A 23,627-nucleotide genomic window follows, 5' to 3' on the forward strand; every position below is an offset into this window, starting at 1 on the left:
TTTTTAATTTTTAGATTTTATGTACAAAAAAAATGCTATTAGTACAATTGTGTCTGAATTCTTATCTTCGGCCAAGGTATTTGAGGAAATAAATGTATCTTCTTTTCTTGTCAGATTCCCCGACTTATGACGCCCAGAACGGGTGACTTTACTGGAATGGTCGATGCGGCCTCATCTCGCTCTCGAGTTCCCCATCGGTAGTGCGTATTGCGTCATCAACATAGGCTCGGAACCTCAGACCATGTAACAGTCCACCCTCCAGTCCTTATGTTTTAATGTTTTGTATTATATTGTACATTTACATATTGAATATGTTTGTTATTGTTATTTAACTTTTAGTATTTATTTTACAGTTGTAAAATAATTGATCATGATTTTAGTTCTACATTTTAGTTGTTATACTGAAAATACAACAGTGTTATTTATTATTTATACAATTTTTATAATTATAAGTTCCTGTTTTATTAATATTATTTATTTTAGTTTAGCAAATGTGCTTTTTGGGTTTTTAGAGCAAAATTAAGAGTATTTGGTCGCCAATAACTTGAAATTAAGATTGCTTAATACTATTTAGTTAAAATCCTTTATTGCATAACTTGACTGACACATTTGTTGATAACAATTGCATACTTGAAAGGGGATTTTACAAATGATATTAAAATGTAATGTACAATGCTAATCTTAAAATAAATTAGTATTTTAGCGATACACAAATAATGTTTGATTTGTAGCTTCCTTTATTTCAAAGAAACCTCCGTCTGTTCATTGAATGTTAAAAAAAAATAAATAATGAGCTATAATATGATCTGTGAAATATAAACATTAACAATCAGAACTGTGACCGATATCAAGAGTTCTGCAGACTAATGAAAAAATAATTATATGTATTGTAAGATAAACTTAATTTTATTTTTATTAATTATTTTAATTATTTCTTTATGATCAAAATATTGTAGATGTAGATATAAAGTGTTTGTTGTTATTGTTAATTATAGTTCAATATCATTGATATAACTTGAAATTGTCTATCATCGCCAAACAGATCATGATTATTTATAGGGTTCATTCTTGTTTTAAGTAATAACAGTAATATTTAAATTAGTGTACCTCAATCTATGCATCTTTTTATCCCCACAAGTTAAAAATCATCTACTGGCTGCTGGAATCAATACTCATTACCTCTGTACTCATTGTCATCATTTCTTATGATATACTTAACCATTAAATATATTTTAAGTGGAATTGCAGTAGCCTCTCATTGAGCAAATATTTTTTATAATCACAGTAATGCCAACTGTTCTGGAAGTCTGATTTCAGTAGACGTTTGGAATTGTTTTCTATACCCCTCTACCTCAGAAATAGATAAAAGGGCCTTTTTTCAACCTCCGATCTCAGGCCACGATGGCCAGACACGTAGCAGGTCAGTGGTGTGTGCAGTAGTCGATTGCTCATCTTCCCCGTTACAACTTTTGTCATTGTCAAGTTCAAGTAGCTAGTTTGTGTTGAGTTGCAGTCTTCTAAACAAAGCCGCCTGTATTGTTTCTCCTGCCAAATGTGAATTTAGGAATGTTGCTCATTTCCTGCAGAAGGGAATAGTGCAGCAGAAATCCATTGGAGAATTTTCCGTGTTTACTGAAAAAAACATCATGAGTGGTGGTGAATCACATCAAAAGTTTTAAGATGGCCTAATGTCAAATTCAAGGAATGTCAAAGCTGATGTCATTCGGCAATTTTTGTGGGTGTCAGACATCTTTGGCACCCAGCGAGCACAAATCTTTTTGTAGCCTAAATGTTCTATAACAAAAGATTAAAAAGAAGATCCTGACATTTCTGAAAATTCCAAAGACAAAGCACTTTTTGTGAATATACTGTTTCTCCAAGCTTTTTGTTAATTTGTTCAACAAAGTAGCAATAGACTTTCCTCTATGTCCTCCTTCATTGTGCACGTTAGTTCGGCGATCTTTAAACTTTCTACATCATTTACGGACCAACACCATCACTCATAATATTTTGTCTGTAAACACTAAGAAACAAATAACACTCCTCAATTCACATTTGGTGGGAGAATCAATGGAGGCAGCCATGTTTATGTGGCCACAGCTCAGCGCAAACTAGCTACTTGAACACAGCAGTGACAAATGTTATAGCAGGGAAGATGCACAGTTGACTACTGTGCACACCACGGACCTGCTATGTGTCTGGCTATCATGGCTTGAGATTGGAGGTTGAAAAAAATGGCCCTTATAGACATAAAAGACAATATAAGTCACTTTAAAGCTCTTACTGAAAAGGAAAATGTTTATAGTTAAAATTCAATAAAATGTGAAAAGGATGTACAACACTAACAGGGTTATTGCAGTTACATATCTTGTCGAAGATGAATTCCAAATACATGTATTATAGTTAAATTATTTAAAAAGAGATGCTCGTTTTTGCAGTTATTAATATTGTAACATAAAAATATTTTTTTGTTATAATGACATTGTCTAGTAGCATTTAATAATAATTTTAACAATGAAACCAGTTTGGAAGGAAAATTGTATTATTCAAACCAACATAAATGTAAAACGTTAAATGGCCTACATTAAAAATATAATTAAAATAGAAGGGGGTTATAACTTGTGTTGAATTAATTGTGTTCTTTCATTGTATAAATTACAAAGTGATAAATGCTACTTTTAAATTTATTTATTTTCCCCTACACCACCTTTCCCCTCACATATTTTTTAAAAAGATTTAACAATTTAGCAATCTTCAAGAAATGTAATGAAAATCTCTTAAAAGCTTCTGGTTTACTTTTTTCATTTGAAAGTTTATATGAGCGATTATTACTTTATTTTCACTCTTTATCTACAAATACCTCATTATATCATATCTTCACTATTGCTTTAGATCTTAATTAATTAATGGCACTAAAGCTTATTTGTGAATAGGTGTTAACAGCAGCTAAGGACATGCAGTGAGCGTTAATATAATTTAAAAATTTATTTTCGGTTAGAAATATTAGCTATGGCATTCTGGTAATTTGCTATGGCAGAGCAGATTATTGGTCATATTCTAGCCAGTGCAATGGAATTACATGTGGGAATTTCTAAGACATCTGTCCCTCAGTATTATTGTGACAGTTGACCACTAGTATAAGTGCAATAACATCACGCTACTACAGCACTTTGTATTGAGTAATCCTTACTTTAGTGTGGTTTCAATTTTTAAAGTACACGTTTTTATGCACTTTGCTTTTGTACTGTATTTAGATTATTTATATTGTCGTACACTTTTTGCTTTGACAGATAAATGACACTAATCATACACGAAACTGAATAATATTTCAGACCTAATAGTTTTATAAAATTGGTTGCTGCTGGTCTATTTTCCTATTTATACATGTTGCTTGAATCCCCATAACATTTTAAAACCTTTATTAAATTTCTGCTTTGAATATATATATATATATATATATATATATATATATATATATATATATATATATATATATATCGATGTATAATATCATATAACAAGATTAATGAAATACTTTTTTCGGACTTTGCAGTCATTGCGCATGCAGTACACTTACATCTTCACATCTACATCTACACCAAAAACACTTCTGCAAAATGCAAAATTCATTCAGCAGTGAATGTATTAAAACCCCAGGGTATCCTCTTGTACAATACAAGTAAAAATTATATCTTGTTAGTAGTGAAAACAAAAAATGACATCAAATGCTCTTACATAGCTCTCTGTTTTTCTATGTTTTTTATGATCAAATACTTGAACTAATTACATTTCAAGAAGTGCTCACTATACATCAGTCCAATATTTATGATAAGAGTGTTGTTTACCTAATAATAGCTGCTTAAATTAGGAAAAGTGAGCTAGTACTGTTCAATTGTAGCACATAATGTAGTTGTAGTCTTTCTATTATGCTTAAATACATCACTCAGTTTATATTAGACTTTAAAGTTGTTTCTTTTAATAATAAAATAAATTCAGTGTTCCTCAACTTGTTATTGTTTTGTGTACCAGTTGAAGTAATCTTCAGTTTTATATATATATATTTCAATGTTTCAGAGACTTAACATGATTAATATTGGACGTTTGTAGAAATTCATTGTTATTTTTTAACTACAAGATGAACATATCTTGTCATTTGTCATGTTCGTTAATGTGTTGTGATTTCATTGTAAAAACTGTATGTATTTTACTATTGTAATTGTTTTACAACTCTGATACTTTTTTACGGTAATATTTTTTTAGAATAAGGTTCTAATTTTAGGTCCTATCTTTTAAGTGCATTTGCAATTCAATAACTAGCCATAGTAAAGGTAGCGATTTTAAAACGATAAAAGTTGAATTTTAAGGTTTTATTTCATTTTTAAGCGTTTAAGAACTAGCACTAAGAAGAATTTGTATTATATACAATTTGTAACTCAGTAAAATAAAATTCAAATAGATCCCCAATAAACATCTCTAGTATTCCAATAATGTTTATCAAAAGAGATGCATATATTAAACAATACTCTGTGTTACAAGTGTGAAAATGTTTCTTAATCAGTACAAACATTGTCATACCACATGTCTTAACAAAAATATATCTGCCTCATTACCAAAACAGTAGCGTTTCACAACCCATACTGAAAGGGTTTATATCTATAACATTGTTTGTAATTGCCAAATTGAAGATTAACTCATTGGCTTAGTGTAACAACTATTACTCGTGCAGACCTCACCTGGAAACAGGATTTGCGATGTACTATTAATAGCAGTTTTAATTAATTTATTCCACATTGTGTGACAATACAATTTTTGCAGATTTTTCAGTAAATTGATTTCCATTGTAGTAGGCCTAAAATTGTAGCCTGCTATGATATTACTGCATGTTTCTAATGCCAGTTTTACAAATACTATTTTATTATTTATGTACAGCTGTTATCATTATTTTGTTCTGTTATGAGGCTTGAGGTTAGCATGTAAAAAAATTATCTTATTACACTATGAAACATTAGTATAAATTCTTTATACTTCTTATTATAAATCATTATACTGAGTATAAAATGTCTTTGTATCTTTACTTTGTTTTTATATTTTAATATTGTTTTAAAGATAAATTTTTATAATTGTGTCTTTGTTTCTACTAAAATTGTGTATGAATGTTACAAAATCTGTGTTCAGTGGAAAGTGAATAAAAGAACTACACATGATGTGTCCTACTCAAAATTGTTATATTTTTCAAATATTAAAATAAAAATTTATAGCAATTTAATTTTGATTAATACTGTTACAAAATGAGAATATATAAACAAACTAAAGGTGAAAAATGATTTGGTATTAAAAATGTAAGGAAACTAAACAAGAATTGATAATTATCATACATATTTTATGAACATGAAGACAACATTAACATGTTTAGTGCAGCAGACTCCTTATGGCACAGAATCAGAATGAGAGTAGTCAATATTGTATAATGTTCATTTTTGTTCTGTAAGGGAAGGGAAGTTTAAAGCTTGTAACAAAGTAATACAAAGTTCTCTGTATTATATACGTAAATGTGATCTCTCCAATTGTATCAAAAAGAATGAGTGGCCAACAATTGTTTCACAAGCCAGTGTAGAGATCCACTCACGTTACCTTAATGTTGAGTGTTATCCAGAGTAAATAACTTATTTTCTAAACTTTTACATAAATGTAATACAGATTATTTACCCCAAAATATTGTAAAAAGTATTGTTTATTAAGTGCAAGTACAGATTATTTAGTCTTTGGTTACAAAGACAAGTGAACAATGGCATTCCATAGACTTGCGTAGCTATTGAAAAATTAACTGTTTTGACTTGTTTAAACTTGTTTTATAATGATATGTCTATTCTATTGGGTTATGAGATAATTGAGTAAAATTTATATAATTCACAAATAAAAATTTAATTTTTCTTTAAACTACATGAAGGTCAATAATTAGTGTAAACTTTTGTTAAGTAAATAGAAATTATTTTTGAATTATGATATATCAAAGCTTGTTTTTTAATGTTGAAGACATGATACAGATAATCTTTTAGATTTTTTCAGGGGATCAAATCACAAAAAAATCATACTAATTTCAATACTCAGTAAAGTAGACTTTTAATAAATTTCAGTTCTTCAGTGATAATGTTGGTCAAATGTAACTTCAGAAAGTGATTTAAGTTTTTAAAAATGCCATAAGCATTTAAAGAATTTTGAACAATTACAATTTCTTAGTATGACCTTGTAATTTTTATTCACAGTAAAATTTTAATTTAAGCTAGATAAGTGGCACAAATATTTTTACTTAACAACGATAATAATAATTTAACACAATAATTAATACAGTTTTATTGATTAAGTTGAAAAGTAAATATGATTCAATTTAAGTTCAAATTTCCTATTAATTTTATGTAGTTTCAATTTATAATTTAATCTATGAATAAGGAAATTTCTGTTTCTATGTATTGGCCATTGTAAATAAAATTGAAATCTTAAACTCCATATCAACATAATGTACAGATAATTAAAACCATTTTGTAACAAATGCTGAGTATTTTTGTATTGTGCAAGTGAGACCACTGTTTTGTTTCTTGTGTGTTTTCTAAGCAGGGTATTTATGACAAAGCTGTATTTATTATAGTTTTGTATAATCTTCAATACAAGATGAACCAAAGTTTATACTGTGAGTTTGTAGGTGAATAAAAAGAGGGTATGTTACCATATTGTGGACTTTATTTAAAATAATCCTTCATCATATAAGCTAAAATATACTTATTTTAAGTTAAGTATTTATTTAAAATGTTCAAATATAGCCTCCAATATCTGAATATTAATAAACTAAAAACACGTACCACTACTATAAAATTGTTAAAATTCTGCTTTGTTGAAAACTGCTAGTACTGGTAACTGATAGACTGGCCATTGCTTACCAAAAATTTAGATACTAAAACTTTTGTAAATTATACAGGGATGCTACAGGTCAGGGAAGTCAGGGAAAAAAAAAAACAGGACTGGAAATCAGGGAAAAGTCAGGGAATTCGGTCTCAAGTCAGGGAATTTCGACGTTGGTCAGGGAAAAATATAAAATCCCTTTACACAAATAAACTTACTGCCGCCGCGCCGAGTCCAAGCCTGCAGACGACGCGGCGCATGAAGCAGGCAGCTCGGCTGGCCCGGCCCGGCCGGTGCGACAGACTCGCCTACCTAAAATCGCCTAGTTTTAAAATCGTACTAACAATTATGCAACTGTGAAAGGTGCTTTTAGTATGTTAAGTTAATAAAAAGTTCCTGCATTAAAGCAAATACATGCTTTTACTTACCTGACAATTTTGTGATTTTAAAAGTTGATGTTTAAGTTATGTACCTTCTTTAGCTCTGTAATTTCTATGTCCTACTAATTACTTATGGTGCAGTGTTCTAAAGTATTTTACTTCTGTGTTGTAAAAGATCATTTAAGTCAATCTTTTTGTACGTATTAAACTGTGTTCACTTTATTTTTTGCTTTTTTATATTTGGCACCCTGTTAGCCTCAGGGATGCTACAGGTCAGGGAAATCAGGGAAGTCAGGAAAAAGTCAGGGAAAAAAAACAGGACTGGAAATCAGGAAAAAGTCAGGGAATCCGGTCTCAAGTCAGGGAATTTCGATGTTGGTCAGGGAAAAATATAAAATCCCTTACACAAATAAACTTACTGCCGCCGCGCCGAGTCCAAGCCTGCAGACGACGCGGCGCATGAAGCAGGCAGCCAAAAACCCTGGGGATTGCGTCGAAAAAAGTCAGGGAAAAATGAAAAATTTGGTCTGGAAATCAGGGAAAAGTCAGGGAATTTAATTATTGGACTCCTGTAGCAACCCTGAGCCTCAACACCGCTTTTTTCCACCCATTAATTGCCAAAAACCCTGGGGATTGCGTCGAAAAAAGCCAGGGAAAAATGAAAAATTTGGTCTGGAAATCAGGGAAAAGTCAGGGAATTTCATTATTGGACTCCTGTAGCAACCCTGAAAGAATTGAATTGTGCTCAGACCTTGTAAAGTCATAAGTGCATTATATTCATGTAGAGCGTGATCATTAAGTCAAGCACATCAAAAGTTAATCAAACAATAAAAAGAAATAAGTAGTCAAGTGAACCAAAATATACTTTACAAACTTTAATTATTATTTAGTATACGAGGTGTGTTCAAAAAGTATCGCGAATTTTGTGTATTTAAAAAATTATTTATTTATTCGTGAATATCTATTTTGTCCCCTTGAAAGTAATCCCCCTGGGGTATTATACATTTGTGCCAACGTTTTTTCCAATCTTCGAAGCACTTCAAAAAATCATTTTTTTGTATCTTGTTCAGCTCCTCCTTCGATGCCGTCTCTATCTCGTCAATCATGGTCTAGCGTCGTCCTTTCATGGGCCTCTTCAGTTTCGGGAACAAGAAAAAGTCACAGGGGGCCAGATCTGGGGAATACGGTGCCTGCGGTATCATTAGTGTGTTGTTTTTGGCCAAGAAGTCGCGTACAAGCAGCGATGTGTGAGCAGGGGCGTTATCATGGTGCAAAAGCCAATTTTTGTTTTTCCACAAATTAGGACGTTTCTGGTGGATTGCTTCACGCAAATTGTGCATAACTAGCAGGTAATATTCCTTATTCACCGTTCTACCTTGTGGCAAGAACTCATCATGCACCACGCCCCTGCAATCGAAGGAAACTGTAAGCAAAACTTTCACATTCGACCGAACTTGGCGTGCTTTTTTCGGTCTTGGTTTGTGCGGCAGCTTCCATTAAGATGATTGAGCTTTGGTTTCCACGTCATAACCATAAACCGACGATTCGTCACCAGTCATGACTCTCTGGAGCAAATTCGGGTCGTCGCGGACAGATTCCAACATCTCATTAGCAATGTTCATGCGATGCTTTTTTTTATTGAAATTGAGCAATTTTGGTACGAATTTTGCGGCGACCCATCTCATGCCCAAATTATCGATTAAAATCTAATGGCACGAGCCAATCGATATGCCTAGGTCCTCGGCAATTTCTCTAACGGTGATTCGACTATTGGCCAATATCATTTTCTTCACTTCATCAATTTTTACGTCTGTTGTTGAAGTGCTCGGGCATCCGGCACGCTCTTCGTCGTTCACATCTTCTCGGCCTTCTGAAAACATTTTGTACCACCGATAAACGTTGCTTTTGTCCAAAGTAGCTTCTCCGTATGCCACAGTCAACATTCGGAATGCATCCGCGCACTTAATTTCGTTTTTCACACAAAATTTGATACAGGTTCTTTGTTCCATTTTTTTGAATAGGTAAAAATCGAAGACGAACCAAAACACGTGCAAGCAAAGCAGCTGTCAACAATTAACTGAACATTCAAAATGGCCGAAATTGTCAACATAAGTGAGAAACATATGTACTAACATAACGCCACAAAAAAATCGAAATTCGCATATACGTAACCCGCAAAAATTCAAAATTCACGATACTTTTTGAACACACCTCGTATACAAAGTACTTACATTTTCACAGCGAACGATCAACATGGCTACCTTGTTAACTAATGTATGCATGAACTCTTTATCATGTTTGATGAGATTTCTCAGCACGTTTACAGTGATGTTGATTTCCACTTTTATGTTCATTTTCAATTCATCCAGTGTGTGTGTTTGGCTGATTTTTATAAATTTTTTCTTTAAGGAAAAAATATGGAGACAACAAATCAGGGGATCTTGGAGGCCAAAACCCTTTTGATATGATACGCTTGTCAAAAACCCACATAAGAATTGCATTGTGTCATCAGATGTGTGGCATTTGGCACTGTCCTGCTGCAACAAACAATCACATTCATCATTTTTTAAGCAACAAAGAAAAGTGTATAATGATGTCTTGGTACACAACAGTCTACAGTCTTTCGTAAAAAATGAGGCCCACTATTCGACGACATGATATAGCACACCATACTCCAATTTTTTTACAGTGTAAGGAAGTTTTGTAGAAGAAAAAGTTTTCAGTTGACCAAATTCTTGTGTTTTTGCTATTGACATAACCAAGCAGATGATGAAACCAAACCTCATCAGTGAAGCAAACACAGTCATCAAGCTGTACAACTCCATTAGTGTTGACAAATATCCGAAACCATCTACACACGCAATAGGTGTAGGCGCTTTTTGCTATCCGTCTCTTTCAGCTCCCGAACACTTACTCTCAGCATATAACCTGTTGATTAGTCTTGTAATTGTTGAATTATGAAGGAAAGCAGTATCTGGATATTTCTCATGATGTTCGTTAACAACATGCGCATATAATCGGCTTCATAAATACCGTTCAAGAGTAAAAACTCACTGCTCCTGAGAAAACATCATGCTTACAAACCAGTTAACTCAACAATACTACAGACAATGTGGGTAGTATCCTTTTCTGTATGTATAGATTTGTTGGTAGTACAAGTGATGCTATCTTGTGGCAGTCAACATAACTAATTCAACTATTTATAGAAATATTCGTTTTGATGTTTGCGACTTAATTATAACTCTTTGTTTGTTTTGTTCTGGTCTCTTATTGTTTAAAAATATATTCAAGGTGGTAAAATATTAGGAGTTTAATTTTAACAGTTCCTGTATGACGGAACGTATCATCAGAGCTCACATTCATTATTGCCTACTGTATAGTGCCTTGTCCAGCGTGTCAGTTCTTTTATGATTATATACAAAACTGTACTGGTCTTGTCTGATTGTTCATCTATGTTTTTTACTTTATTTTTGTATATTTTAGAATGTGTTTAGCTCTATAAGTAAGATTGGTATGAAATATTCTGAGGTAGGTATTAGCTCTTTCACCTTCTATAACTAGCAAGCAGGGAAACATTCAAAATATCAACATTATTTGTGCAGGGTATAGTTGGAGTCCCTTAGAGTATACAATAAAGGCTCTGCATTCTACATTTCACTTTTATTTAACCTGTTGGGTCCTGCTGCCGCACAGTTGTGGCCGAGACAAGTGTGCAGTCGTGACCTGTCAACAGAGGGTTGCGGCCACTTGCAAGTCTTTTAATTTCACGTTTCTTTGGACACACCTTGCTAAAATAAATAACGCTAAATATACTGGGATACACAGCACAATACTGGTTTTCGCGTCAGGTTTACTTCGTTTTGCACTACGATACTTGGCAGCCTGTTTTTACTCCAAATGTCGAGGCGTTTTAGCCGGCAGCTGTTGTTTGTAAACACCATTATGGCTTCATGTAAGCATGAGTTATTCAATAAAGATATCAATGAATTATTGTGTCATGAGTTTAGTAAGTTATATGATAGTGACAAAAAAAAGTGAAGTGAATATTTTCAGTTGTGAAAGATGTGATGATTTTATTTTTAACGAGCTATTTCATGATGCAGACTTCAGCTATGATCTAGGCTATCTCGATGAACCAATATATATATATAATATAATTAATTAAATTATGTATATATATATATATATATATATATATATATATATATATATATATATATAAATGCAGAAACATTAATAACATTAAATAAATAATAATCTAAATAAATCTTATATGTATGTAATATTCCAGGAGCATATAATAACTGTAATGTATACAATAAAATCAAGTGCCAGGATAACCCCGGATCAGCAGGGGTATCTATACTGCAACAACCTGGGTCTCAACTGGTTAATTAAGTGTGAAGTAGAAAATTATTACTTTCAATGTTTAAAATGGTTTTTTTTGTTTGTTAAATTTCTTTCTGAAAACAATAGTATTGCTGGAAAAGCATGCAAGTGGTGTTTAAAATATCTTACAAATCTGCTAAAATTTGTGAAGTATTTCACCAAGTCTTTTGGGGAGAAATATGACTCTTTATTGGTTGGAATTCTGGAGTGTTAAACTATTTGGCTAGCAAAAACTTATCTTCAGACGCAAGCTCATCACTTGCTTAGTCTCATCCTTATCAATTGAACTGTTGCATTGAGACCACGAGTCAAGAGTCTTTGATATTTTGCACTGAGTTTATCTGCACACAATTTTGTAATGTCAAACAATTTTTCTAAATGGAAATTCTAGGAATGTTGAATAAGAGAGAGACTGTTAATGATCTTCTTTGCCAGAGCTTTGAAGTGTATTGGTTTTATTTTTAACCAAGTAGTGTTGCATTCACATTTCTAATGGTCTTTTGTGTCCCATGTGTTTATTAAATATTATTTTTCTATCTCACACAGAAAATTAGATATATTTTTATTGCTTTCCAAACACAAAGGATGGTCCATTTTATGTGTTAATTTCGTATGCAAGAGATATAGATGTTTCATTATAGCACATCACTACCATTGCCTTTAGCTTTGAAAAAGAGTAGATCTTTCATCTATATGGGGATTATGGGATAGACATTTTCCTGTTTGGGTAAAGTAGTTCTGTGACACATAGATACCGCTACCATACTAAATCTTTTGTTTAGAAATATAATCTTCTAGCAATTATCTTATATTTATGATTTTACATTTAAAAGGTTGACTCTTTTATTTTATTACCAGATTTTAATAGTTTTCTGTATTGTATTTATAATAATTGTTTCATTCATTTGATGGAAGATAGTGTGCAGCCAAAATAATTCAAGTGGCAACAAACTTTAACATTGGATGCAATCAATATCTTCTTACAGATAGTTGCATAACCAAAGCCATTGGTCACAGTAGCCGAATGTTATACACATGCTAACTCTAATCACTGTGTTGCATTATAGTCTAAGCATTAAAATAGAATATTTATAACATGAATTAATATACAATTTCGGTACCTACTGTTGAAATTCCTGGGGTTTTTATTAACTTCCCAATTATGGATCAGTTTTTTGGAATTTCAGTTCTTTTCCGGAATGATTCCTCAGAGAGAGCTAAATGTTTTTTTCTCTTTTAACCCATTAGCTTATACATATTTTTACTATCAGCTCAACTGGAGTTATCCTATTAAAAATGCTAAAAACGTAAGAGTTTTGTTATATGTTTATAAAAAATGTATTTTTCAAGTTATTTTGTTATATTTTATATCTTTTTGGATTAACATGAAATGGGCTTTAATAATAAATAGATAGTGATATATTTGCTCATTATTTAAAAATAATAATGCTATACAAGCTAAAAAAGTTTTGGAATTAAAAAAAAAAAATTGTTTTTACTCAAATAATATAAAATAAAATACCCCATTGTTGATTTTTTTATTTGAAATGTATTTCTCTACCTAGCAATACTAGAATATGTGTATGTATATGCATAGTTTGGCAGAATAAATGTTTTTTCTAAATACTGAAAATTCCAAGAATATTGATTTTTTTCTCTTGTAGTACACTAATATTCTTATAGTAACTTATTATTCATTTAAATTTCAATTAACTGTAGTATTGCAGTTTTTATTATGTGTGACAACAATATTAGTCTAATTTATACTAACATTTGGTTGAAAAAGGAGTTTAAAAAAAATTATTGAGACGGTGCTGTACTTGACACGGAACCGTTCCGTGATACAAGGCCAATGGGTTAACCACCTGTTAATGTCCATAAGAAGTAACTAACTGTCAAGGATACTAACCCAATCAAACTCATTTTAGTTTTAAGTGTACCTTTTTTGACTTATGACTAATAAACTAAAAGAAGTTCATTAGACAATTAAAAATACAGTGTAGCCAAGTAGGGTTGAATATGTTCAAAGCTACCAGTACCAAAGCACCCTTATACCACGGATTTCCTAACCTGTCTTACAAGCTAAATTTCAATTAATTGTAGTATTGCAGTTTTTCTTATGTGTTACAACAATATTTGTCTAATTTATACTAACATTTGGTTGAAAAATGAGTTTAAAAAAATTATTTAGATGGCGCTGTACTTGTCACGGAACGTTCCGTGGTATAAATTTTGAGCCCAGACTAGCTGTCACGGAACCGTTCTGTGATACAAGGCTAATGGGTTAAATTGTTCAAAAAGTATTGGGTGAGATGATTATAAACTAATTATTCTTTATTTTAATTACTTTCATTAAAATCAGCTGTTTATAAAACTAATAAAATGAAAATTTCAGCTGGTCTTATTATGAATAACTCTTCTCGAAATATCCCCAAGAAATAATGATTGTTGCAATATGTTTAATGAACAGTTGATTTTAATAAAACGGATGATTTTTTAATTCATACCGATAAAATCATACAATCAATTTTGTATTTGAATACTACAATTAACCATATAAATATGTAATAATTATTTTAAACAAAGTTAATTTTTAATTATTGTGGCTTACTTAATACAGTTTAACTACGTTGCACTTCATTATATAATTAAAAACCTGTTAAAATAATTATAGAAATACATTTTTTTACTTTAAGACCTAAAAAACAAAAATTGTTTGTTTTAAAAATAGAACAAAAATATCTATAGTGCACCCATACAATTGCATTACAAATTGTAGGTATAATAATTTCGAATTTTTCCAAATTTGGACTTGGACTGAAAGAAGAGGTCTTTGAGAAAATGGTCATGTTACATACAACATTACATTTGTTCTCATTTATTGCTAAATGATCCTCAGATCCCAAAACCATCCCCAGTTCCAAAGTTTTAAAAACCACACAAATATAAATAAATGTTATTTATAGACCTATAGAAATAGTTTAAAGAGTTTTGGAGCGCAAGAAATACTTCCTAAACTTGATCCTGATATCCTAAATCCCTTATGAATTTTCTGATCAACAAAAACTGGTGAAAAAATCCTGAAACTAAAATATATATTTAATGTTATACGTATAATATTTATATATCAATAAATATATATACACACACACACACACACACACACGTGTATATATATATATATATATATATACATACATACATATATATAACTCCCATGTATACCACCCCTCCCCCCTTTGAGAAATTGGAGGTCACAGGGATTCTCCAAATTAGGTAGGAAAGGTTTCCTACTAATAACAGTAGGAATTCAATGTTGGAATCAATCCTAACTTATTTTTAGCATATTTAACGGGTATTTTAATATTCACAGAGGGGAGGATATATTATTCCTAGATCATGAAAAGCACTTGTTCTAGAAAGACATAAAGGGAGGGCTTTATAACTCGAACAACTCTCTGTTCAATTAAAGCTCTGTGAAAATGGACTGAGCCTCCCCCAACTCTTTCCCTAAATTATGAGAGTGCAGAAACATCCATGATCTAAGTATCAAGCGTATCAGCGTGCTCACAGCGCTCAAGACTTGAAGAAACATGAGATAGAAAATCTACAATAGCATAGATTTTATAATGTCTACGATAGCGTAGACCTAATCCATACTGGTAATTCTAGCAGTGTTTTTCTTGATCAGATTTTAAATGATTGGTTGACTTTAGTTTGTTCTAAATCTGGAGATTTTGCTTTGTAATGTTTATGTTTTGATTCTTATCTGATAGAGTGAAATGTCTTGGTTCTATTTGTGAAAGGGAAAGGGTGACTTCAAAAATCAACATAAGACTTAAAAACACTATTTCTTAGGAGGCTCTAATCCTGATGTAGCAAATGTTAGTTTCAAACAAGTTGTTTTTCTTATTTTATGAATTTGATCAAACTTATTGGAACTTTGATAAGCTATATCATTTTGTTTGAGGACTTACAAAATCCAAATAGAAAGGTAAAAGAATAAATTGAACACAGAGAGAGTTAAAAAATTATTTAAAATATTTCATTGATTAGAATTAAATATATTTGTCTCCCTAGAGGTGAGGGGGAATTACATATTATCTGCAATATAGCGTTTTTATATAATACGTCGATGAGCAAAGTTTCACTGATAAGAATTGAACTCTTAACACATTATCAATCTTAGGAGAGACTTTTTGTTTTTTTATCAATTTCTTTTTATGAATTGTTATATAATTAGCCTATATATAATTTTAATTGTACATGAAAAGTCAGTCATTTTTAAGAGATGAATTGATATTACATTTGTTCTAAGTATAAATAAACATTAATTATTTATACAATATAAATGTATTTTACATTTTTCTTAATATTTTCAATAAAACATTCCCGGATATCTGCTTGAAAACTGTGATTATTTAGCAGATAGATCCTCTGTATTTTAACAAGCTTTCTTACGATTTTTAGATTTGTTTCTTTTCATAAATTCTGCTATTCATCTTGGCAAATAAAGCAGTTTTTATTAAAAGTTAAAAATTCTAACGAATACATATTATGTTTATGATTAAAGTATTTTCAATTACTTTTCAGCACGACAAAACTTAGGTGCAAAATCTAGATGGAATTCTCAGATGGGAAATTCATATTTTGTACTATAATGTGCGATTTGGGCCTATGTTACAATTCTTAAACATCTTTACTAATGAACTTTTGCTAATTGGTGATTATTTTCTTTCAATCATTTTGGAGTTATATTTACTGCTATATTATCACGACCTTTAACACGACAAAGATAAATATTTTGCCTAGTCAATTAATTTGCACGAGCAAAATTTATTTCAACATAATTTTATGGAAAATTTCTTGTTTTAGGCACTCCATTGTCATGTATTACTTTGAGGTGATTTAAAATAAATCTCCTCATATTATGGTGATCCTTAGGCTTATGTAGATTTTGGGAAATGAATAGTGTTTTCCAAAACACTTCATTGAGCTTTGTGTACATTAATTAATTGCAAATTAAAAAGTTAATAATTTAATAAGCTCTCTATAAATTTTACGATGAATAATTTATTTTCTGTCAGAATTTATATGCAAAATCAATTTACATGCATACTGATTATGCCATGAAAATATATTTATTCATGGATTTATAAATACCTTAACGGGAATGAATAGAACTCTAGATTTAACATCTGAAAAAAATAAAAGTAAATGAGATAATGAAACTCGATTGTATGTCCAAGAATAGTGATTCATAGATCTGTAAGCTCATGGGGCACAAAATTAAGGTACAGTTATACAGATCTGAGTTTATGACGTCCAATCCTTGTCTTCCTTTCTCCTGGATACCATTGAAAATATTTTTTTGAGGTGTGCTTGAGAGGGATTCACACCAAATAAATAACACTACCACTTATCAAATACCACAGATAAGTTGCAAACAAGGCATAAGGTGGAACATTATCTTGTGCAAGAGGTATATATTACTGCTTCCTTTCATGGTGAGTGGAGTGAATATGACCACTCGAGGTTGTCTGCAGGCTATAGGTTTCTGGTGTGAAAGTGTTGGTCTTTTTTGTAATCCCTCTAAGATGAATGCTGTATCTTTCACTTGAAGGAGGAAGAGTGAAGCCATCGGATTCCTAATGATATAAGGTATTAACGTTCTTCTGTAACCACAGATGAAGTATCTTGAGAGTATTTGAGACCAAAGACTTCATTGTGGTCTGTTGGAACTTCGACCAATGAACCTGCACATTCAGATGATAGCTCAGAAGAGTACATATTATCATCTATGTGAGAAGTGGTACACTCCAAGGCTCTTGAGTATACCAAAATTACTCAGGAAGGTGAGTGTCAATGGAATTTCCAATATTCTAACAGATCAGATGAGAACTGTATACTCCATCAGTAGACAATTAGAAGTGTGCTTTCCTTCATTGGAGACCCTCCCTCACTGTGATCTAGAATGGTATACTGATGTATTCAAATCAGAGAGTTGAACTATTGCGGGGATTCAGGGAGAGTACTCTGCTGTGGATTACTACCTTTGTTTGGAAACCCCTTTACTAATTACTCAACTCTACTAATTAGTATGACTACTCCTTTGTATTTCAGGCAAGGCCAAGGATCAAAGTAAATGAGCTACAACTCAGGAGTTCAGGATGAGTAGGTGTATTTTACACTTACCTTCCATAGAAGTTGCATTTGAGGCTTTGAGAAAGATGTTTTGCGTTGGATAACAAAGCTTGGTAAAGGGCACTTTCATCTGATCGAGCACTTCCCCAGGATAGGGGCCTTCCAATGAGGCCCTGTGAGTAGGCTGAGTGGGCAGCATTAATAAGCTGCACATTGATAAATTACAGTTCTTTGTCTAGATTCTTGAACAGGCAGTGTGTACAGAAAACCTCTTCTTTTTTACTCAGTGGGGAGTGCATAAAGCCCCTAAAGACTGATGCTAATAGGTGTTTTGGTCTGTCCCTTTGGAATAGAATATAAGATAGATATTTATAACAAGTTTAAAGAAATTTAATGCTTGTAACAAACTAGCAGGTCATTTGGAGCGTGTACTCTCTGATATCACCTAACATTTGAAGCTTCCGACTCCAGTATAAATGCCCTCTTAATTTACGTGGTCTGAATATCTTATCATAGAGGTCTTTGATCTCCAATCCTACTTAGCGAAACTAACAATCAATGATACAGACTAGAAGCTTGCAGCGTATGTGCTTTTGATGTCTGCAACTATTAAACCACACTATCTTTGAAAGTTCCCTATCCTATTGGCAAAACCAAGAAGCTTTATATCTATCTGATTCCAAACTGCCTCCAAAGCCATTCTTTCTCTCTGCTTCTACCTGGCCTCTTGTAGGCTATAGGTGTTTACGATAAGCATTGGCATCTGGCTCTAGAACATTTAGATGTTTGGGACAACCTAAGCTGGAACTTCACAGCCTATTGAAAACACTGGTCTTGGTAACTATTTGATAGACAATAGACAATATTCTTTATTAAAAATATCATTAAGATATGTTACAGTTTCGTTAACAAAATTCTTTAGTCAGTCAGGTTCATCATTCCATGAGAAGAACTCGTCCAGCGTGTAGAAAGCCTTGTCTTGTAGCCAACTCTGAAGGGTCTTCTTCATGGCTCTTGGATTGTGGTCCTTCAGATATTCTTTCATATGTATTGATAGTTTGTTGAACAGTTTCAATCCGGCATATGATGGTTTTTTTAAAATAAGACTGTTCTGTGGACTGGTAGTGAATAATCTTCTGCTTGCCTGGTGTAATGGTTGTGCAGATGGCTTTGTTTCTGAGGGTCTTTTGTTATGGAGTACAGGATGGTTTCCAGTATGTATATTGAAGCTACTGTAAGTAGTTTCCAGTATTTGTAAATGTTTCTGCAGCTCTCTATAGGTCCTAGTCCTGTCATTATTCTAACTGCTTTTAGAAAATTTGCTTCTGCAAAATAAGAGCTCTGTGAAGATTACCGTCAGAAGAACTTCCCCAAACAGTTATTCTGTAGCGTAGGTGGCTTTCAAATAATGCATGGTATGCAATTCTAGTGGCCTCATGAGTACTGGTTGCCTTTATTCTCTTTAATGCAAACAGTGCTGAGCTAAGCTTTAGGCAAAGACTATTTATGTGATCTTTCCAGTGCATATTATCATCGATTGTAATATCCAAGTATTTAATTTTTTCGACTGCTTTGAGGCCTGGTACGTCAGGTATGATCGCTTAAACCTCCTAAAGACTTGGCAGGCCTCTATTTCTGAGTTTACCAAGCTCCTGCTTTTTAATGTTCTGTTGCAGACGGACAAAGGAACGAAGACCTAATAAAAATATAGGCAAAGAAACATGACCTAAAGTTAACTCCTTCAAAATGTTCAATTAGACACTATTTTCTGCCTCCATCTGATGAGCCTGGTATTTCGAAGGAGGTTTGATATAATAAGGATTGTTTAAAAGTACATGGTGTTCTCATAATATCCATGAATCGTAAGACTATTTGTATATTAATAATTGTAAAGAGAGTTAAATTGCTGCTACATCAATTTTAAAAACTAAACATTGTAAAAACATGTAATATTACAAAATTCTGTATGCATCTCCAATTTGCAGTTGTAGTTTGACACATGATAATCCTGCAGTTCTGCAGTGTATACAAAATATCTTAGTGAGATTCGTCTTTAATCTTTTAGTTTTACCACATACTGTTTACTGAATTTCGAAAGAAAGTTGATTTTCTACCAATCATGGAAAGTATTCAGGGCACAGAATAATTAATACAATGATCTAGCCGAGAGTTAATTCGCATTGAAGTACACAGCATGGTTTATTGAAATTAATAGAATGTTCCATAAGAAAGAAATTGTTGTTAGCCGTGCTATTATTGGTGGAGGTCGAGATAATGTTTGGTAACAGGGTATCAATATCAAAAGGGTTAAAGTATTTCTTAGATTATATTTGATTAGTTTGATATACTTCAAACCAACCGTCAGACAAGTAAATACATGTTAAATAAGCACCAACCAAACATACACATAGTATAGACCCTTATAATGATGTCGGTTTTAGTGTTCAAACTGAAAGAAATATGAGAAAAATTATCATTTCCTATTTTTAACTCTTTTGACGCTAAGCCAAATCCATGGTTTGACATGCAACACCATAGAACTCATTCTTGTTTGTAAACAAATAAAGTTTTATGCAAACACTGACCCGAACAATGTAAAAATATTTGCTAACACTCAACCAAATCCCAGAGAACGACATGCACCATCACTGGTCTCAGTGTTGCCTATATTTCAAGTCTATAGTTCGTTTTCGAGATATTGTTCTAGTAGACAGACAGACAGAAATTTAACTTTTGCAGCCCTTCCAGTGAATCCCCTTCTCTAAAACTCAGCCAATTAATTTTGTCTCCCCTATAGGAAGGCAAGAATGCAGATGATAAGGCCATTGCCTCTCCGCTCGCGTATCAAGTATAGCTTTGTCTTATCTAAGTTTTTTGTTTGTAGTTGCCTTATGTTGTATCTACAAGTAATATTTTTGTGTATTGGTTTAATACATATGAATAATTATTATTTTTATATTATCATTATTACACATTTATCATTGGTGTGAACATAAAACTGTAACTCACGTTAATGAAGTTGTAAACGTTGGGTTATCTTATATTTTATACCTAATGTAATGTATTCCAAATAATAAATGTAACAGCACAGGTATCTGAAAATTGACAAGCAGTTTAGAATTGTCTTAAATAATTTGGTTTGATTGTTCAATTGGTTCAATCTCCTCTACAGACCACTTCCTGTCATTACGCAAATTAAACAAGTGATTAGATAAATGGCACGGTTATTATTACAGCCTGATTCCCAAGCCAAGTATATTTTTCTTAAAATAGATTACTTGGCTCTGTATGGCAGTTTAGAATGAATTGAATATAATTATATACTGAATTATTTTTAAAAATCAGCGACTTCAAAGAAATTAAACATTTTTGAAAGTTTAAATATTAGTGCCGACAAAATATAACAGTGATTATACTCTTCTATGATTACGCTTTTAAATATTTTTAACACTTGGAAGTAAAATAAAACTTCGTTTGATATCATCCATCCTATTTTAGGAAAACTTCATCAAAATTACAATCCATATTTATTTAGTAATGATGATTATATGGAAAGGTAATTGGTTTTCTTGTTGATACTATACTGTTGTTAAAGAATATCAAATAAAATATTTTGCCAAAACATAACAAAATGTATAGCAATTGTATAAGTCCTATATGAAATGTTTGAAAACTTCTACACCACAACGAAATCCCAGTCAAACTTACAGTACTCTCACTCATACCACATTCATTCTTGCCAATTTCCCCACTTTCAGTGCAGGTTGTCAGTTTACTGACTGTACAGTCACCCAGTCATATGCCATAAACTCGTCAGCACTATAAAACGCTTGGGACGCTAAAACGAGTTTCAAGTGTTACAGTGAGCAATAGACATATTTTATTTGTAAAATTAAGAACTTACACATTTTATCTATTTTATATTGGTGCAACTGTTATGCTACAGGAAACTCCATATCTAGTCTGTCAAACCAAAATGTTAAATTTAGTAAATGTTAAAATGCTTTTTGAGATACTGATTTCAGACTCTGGAGCCACTGTCTAGCGATGGACAACCGCCAACAAGCATACCAGGACCCCGCCCAGCTGTTTACCCAAGGCAACTACAATGACAGGTACCAGCGCGGAGGATCCTACCTCAGAAGCCGCCCCCCAGCCAGGTCAAGAGGAGGAAGAGGACAGACCGTTTCACGGCAGAACTACCAGAAGGGACGGGTTGAGCAGATGAGAGTAGCAAAAGGAACCATTAGTATGGAACATTTGGACAAAGCCTTGCAAGCGAAATTACTTGTAGGGTTGAAAGATGAAGCATCTGGCGTAGCAACAAAAGAAGCCGCCATGACTGAGACTGCTGCACCTATACCAGTGTCAACACGACAAATTGGATTTGGAGTAACAAAATTTTTAAATGCAGTTAGTCAAACTGAAAAGGCTGCAACCCTATCAGCTAATAACAAAGGGACAGCTCATCAATATTATAGAATTGGCTTAGCACTAGTTGAAGCAAAATTATATAAAACAAAAATTAGAGTGACTAATGCCATAGATGAAATTGAAGATTTACCAGAGTACCGACATGAACCAACTTTCTTAAATTTAACGTCAACGGTTACTCTAACTACTGAGCCAATAGCATCAGTAGTAAATTCACTTGGAATATACAAAGACACAACAGACCTAATGTTTACAACAACATTACCAGGAAAACAATCAAGAAACCAGTGGGTACCATTACCCGAAAATTTAACTTTATCAAATCTTAGACAAACTGTGTTATCATTGTCCAATGTAAATACGCCTCAAGCTCAGCGTGCCTACTTTAGAAGACACAATCCTATTCCAATGGCACGATGGAATCAAAATGATATCCTGACAAATCCTGATGAAATAATGCCAGAAGGCTATGATGATGAGAGTCTTGAAGATGACATATCATCAGTTCGACCACACATGGAATATGTGTCGAACAAGTATCCAACATTTTTATCCGTCATAGATTGGGAAAAGTTTGAAATAACAAAAGAAATATTCATTTCAAATCTGCTAGCCGAAATGCGTCTCACCGAAGCAAACGAGCAGGAGGCAAATCTTGAATACGTAAGAAGAGCTAAAATAATTGGAAATCATGACTTATTTAAAAGTAGAGTTCCACAACGAGAGGCAGATCTAATGAAAGGAATTCGGAATCTGCTTGGAGAAGTGACAGAGTATGACAGCCGCATAGGCTACTACGCTCTAAGAGCACCTCGGTATTTGAGGTACAAATCAACACTTGACTATAAGTCAGTGATTCAAATGACTTATGTAACATAGTAATAACTATTCAGTAACAAATTTATTTTCATCACAAAAATAATTTTAATTTCTTTATTAATAATAATAAATTTGGAGAAATCAGAAAATAAATGTATTTGTGATTTTTCTAATTGGTGATTAATTGCTTTCACCATTTATAAACACCTTCAAGTTTAAACACAACCACCAATATAGGCAAGGGCTTGCTATCAATCCAATACTGCTAGTAGAAATCCAGTATTAGTCCTGTATTATTACAGTTGTATCATGCTGTAGAGAAAATAATTAAGCCCTTGGTTAAATTAAGAAGATAAGGAGGCTACTGCATTCTTTGTCTCTTATTCCAAGCATTATCTTCAATAAACTAATTGCCTTATCTGTTTATGTTTGCACAATCAGATAGTACAAATACACAAACAAGGTCACAGTACAATGTCCTCTATTTCCTGTGAGTAATAACTCTTACGTGTCTTAATGACGAACACCATGTCATTAACTTCTATTAATCTTTATTCAAATTAAATG

The 23,627-nt window shown here is 32.4% G+C and overlaps 1 protein-coding gene across 3 annotated transcripts in view; it reads left to right on the top strand.

The window, feature by feature from the left end:
* Window positions 1–23,157, top strand: part of LOC124360124 (ankyrin repeat domain-containing protein 13C) — a 63,286-nt gene extending 40,129 nt beyond the window's left edge. For 2 of the 3 annotated variants that reach the window (XM_046813476.1, XM_046813485.1), the window contains one exon: window positions 115–6,723. Coding sequence is in view for 2 of the 3 variants with exons in the window: in XM_046813485.1 (XP_046669441.1) it covers window positions 115–130 (16 nt within the window). In the remaining variant the exon portion in view is untranslated. Of the gene's footprint in view, window positions 1–114; window positions 6,724–21,832 lie in introns of those variants that run through there. The other variant, XM_046813467.1, reaches the window with a different exon arrangement.
* Window positions 23,158–23,627: the final 470 nt, after the last annotated feature.

The sequence above is a fragment of the Homalodisca vitripennis genome, chromosome 1, assembly GCF_021130785.1.
Source record: "Homalodisca vitripennis isolate AUS2020 chromosome 1, UT_GWSS_2.1, whole genome shotgun sequence".
Taxonomy (NCBI): domain Eukaryota; kingdom Metazoa; phylum Arthropoda; class Insecta; order Hemiptera; family Cicadellidae; genus Homalodisca; species Homalodisca vitripennis.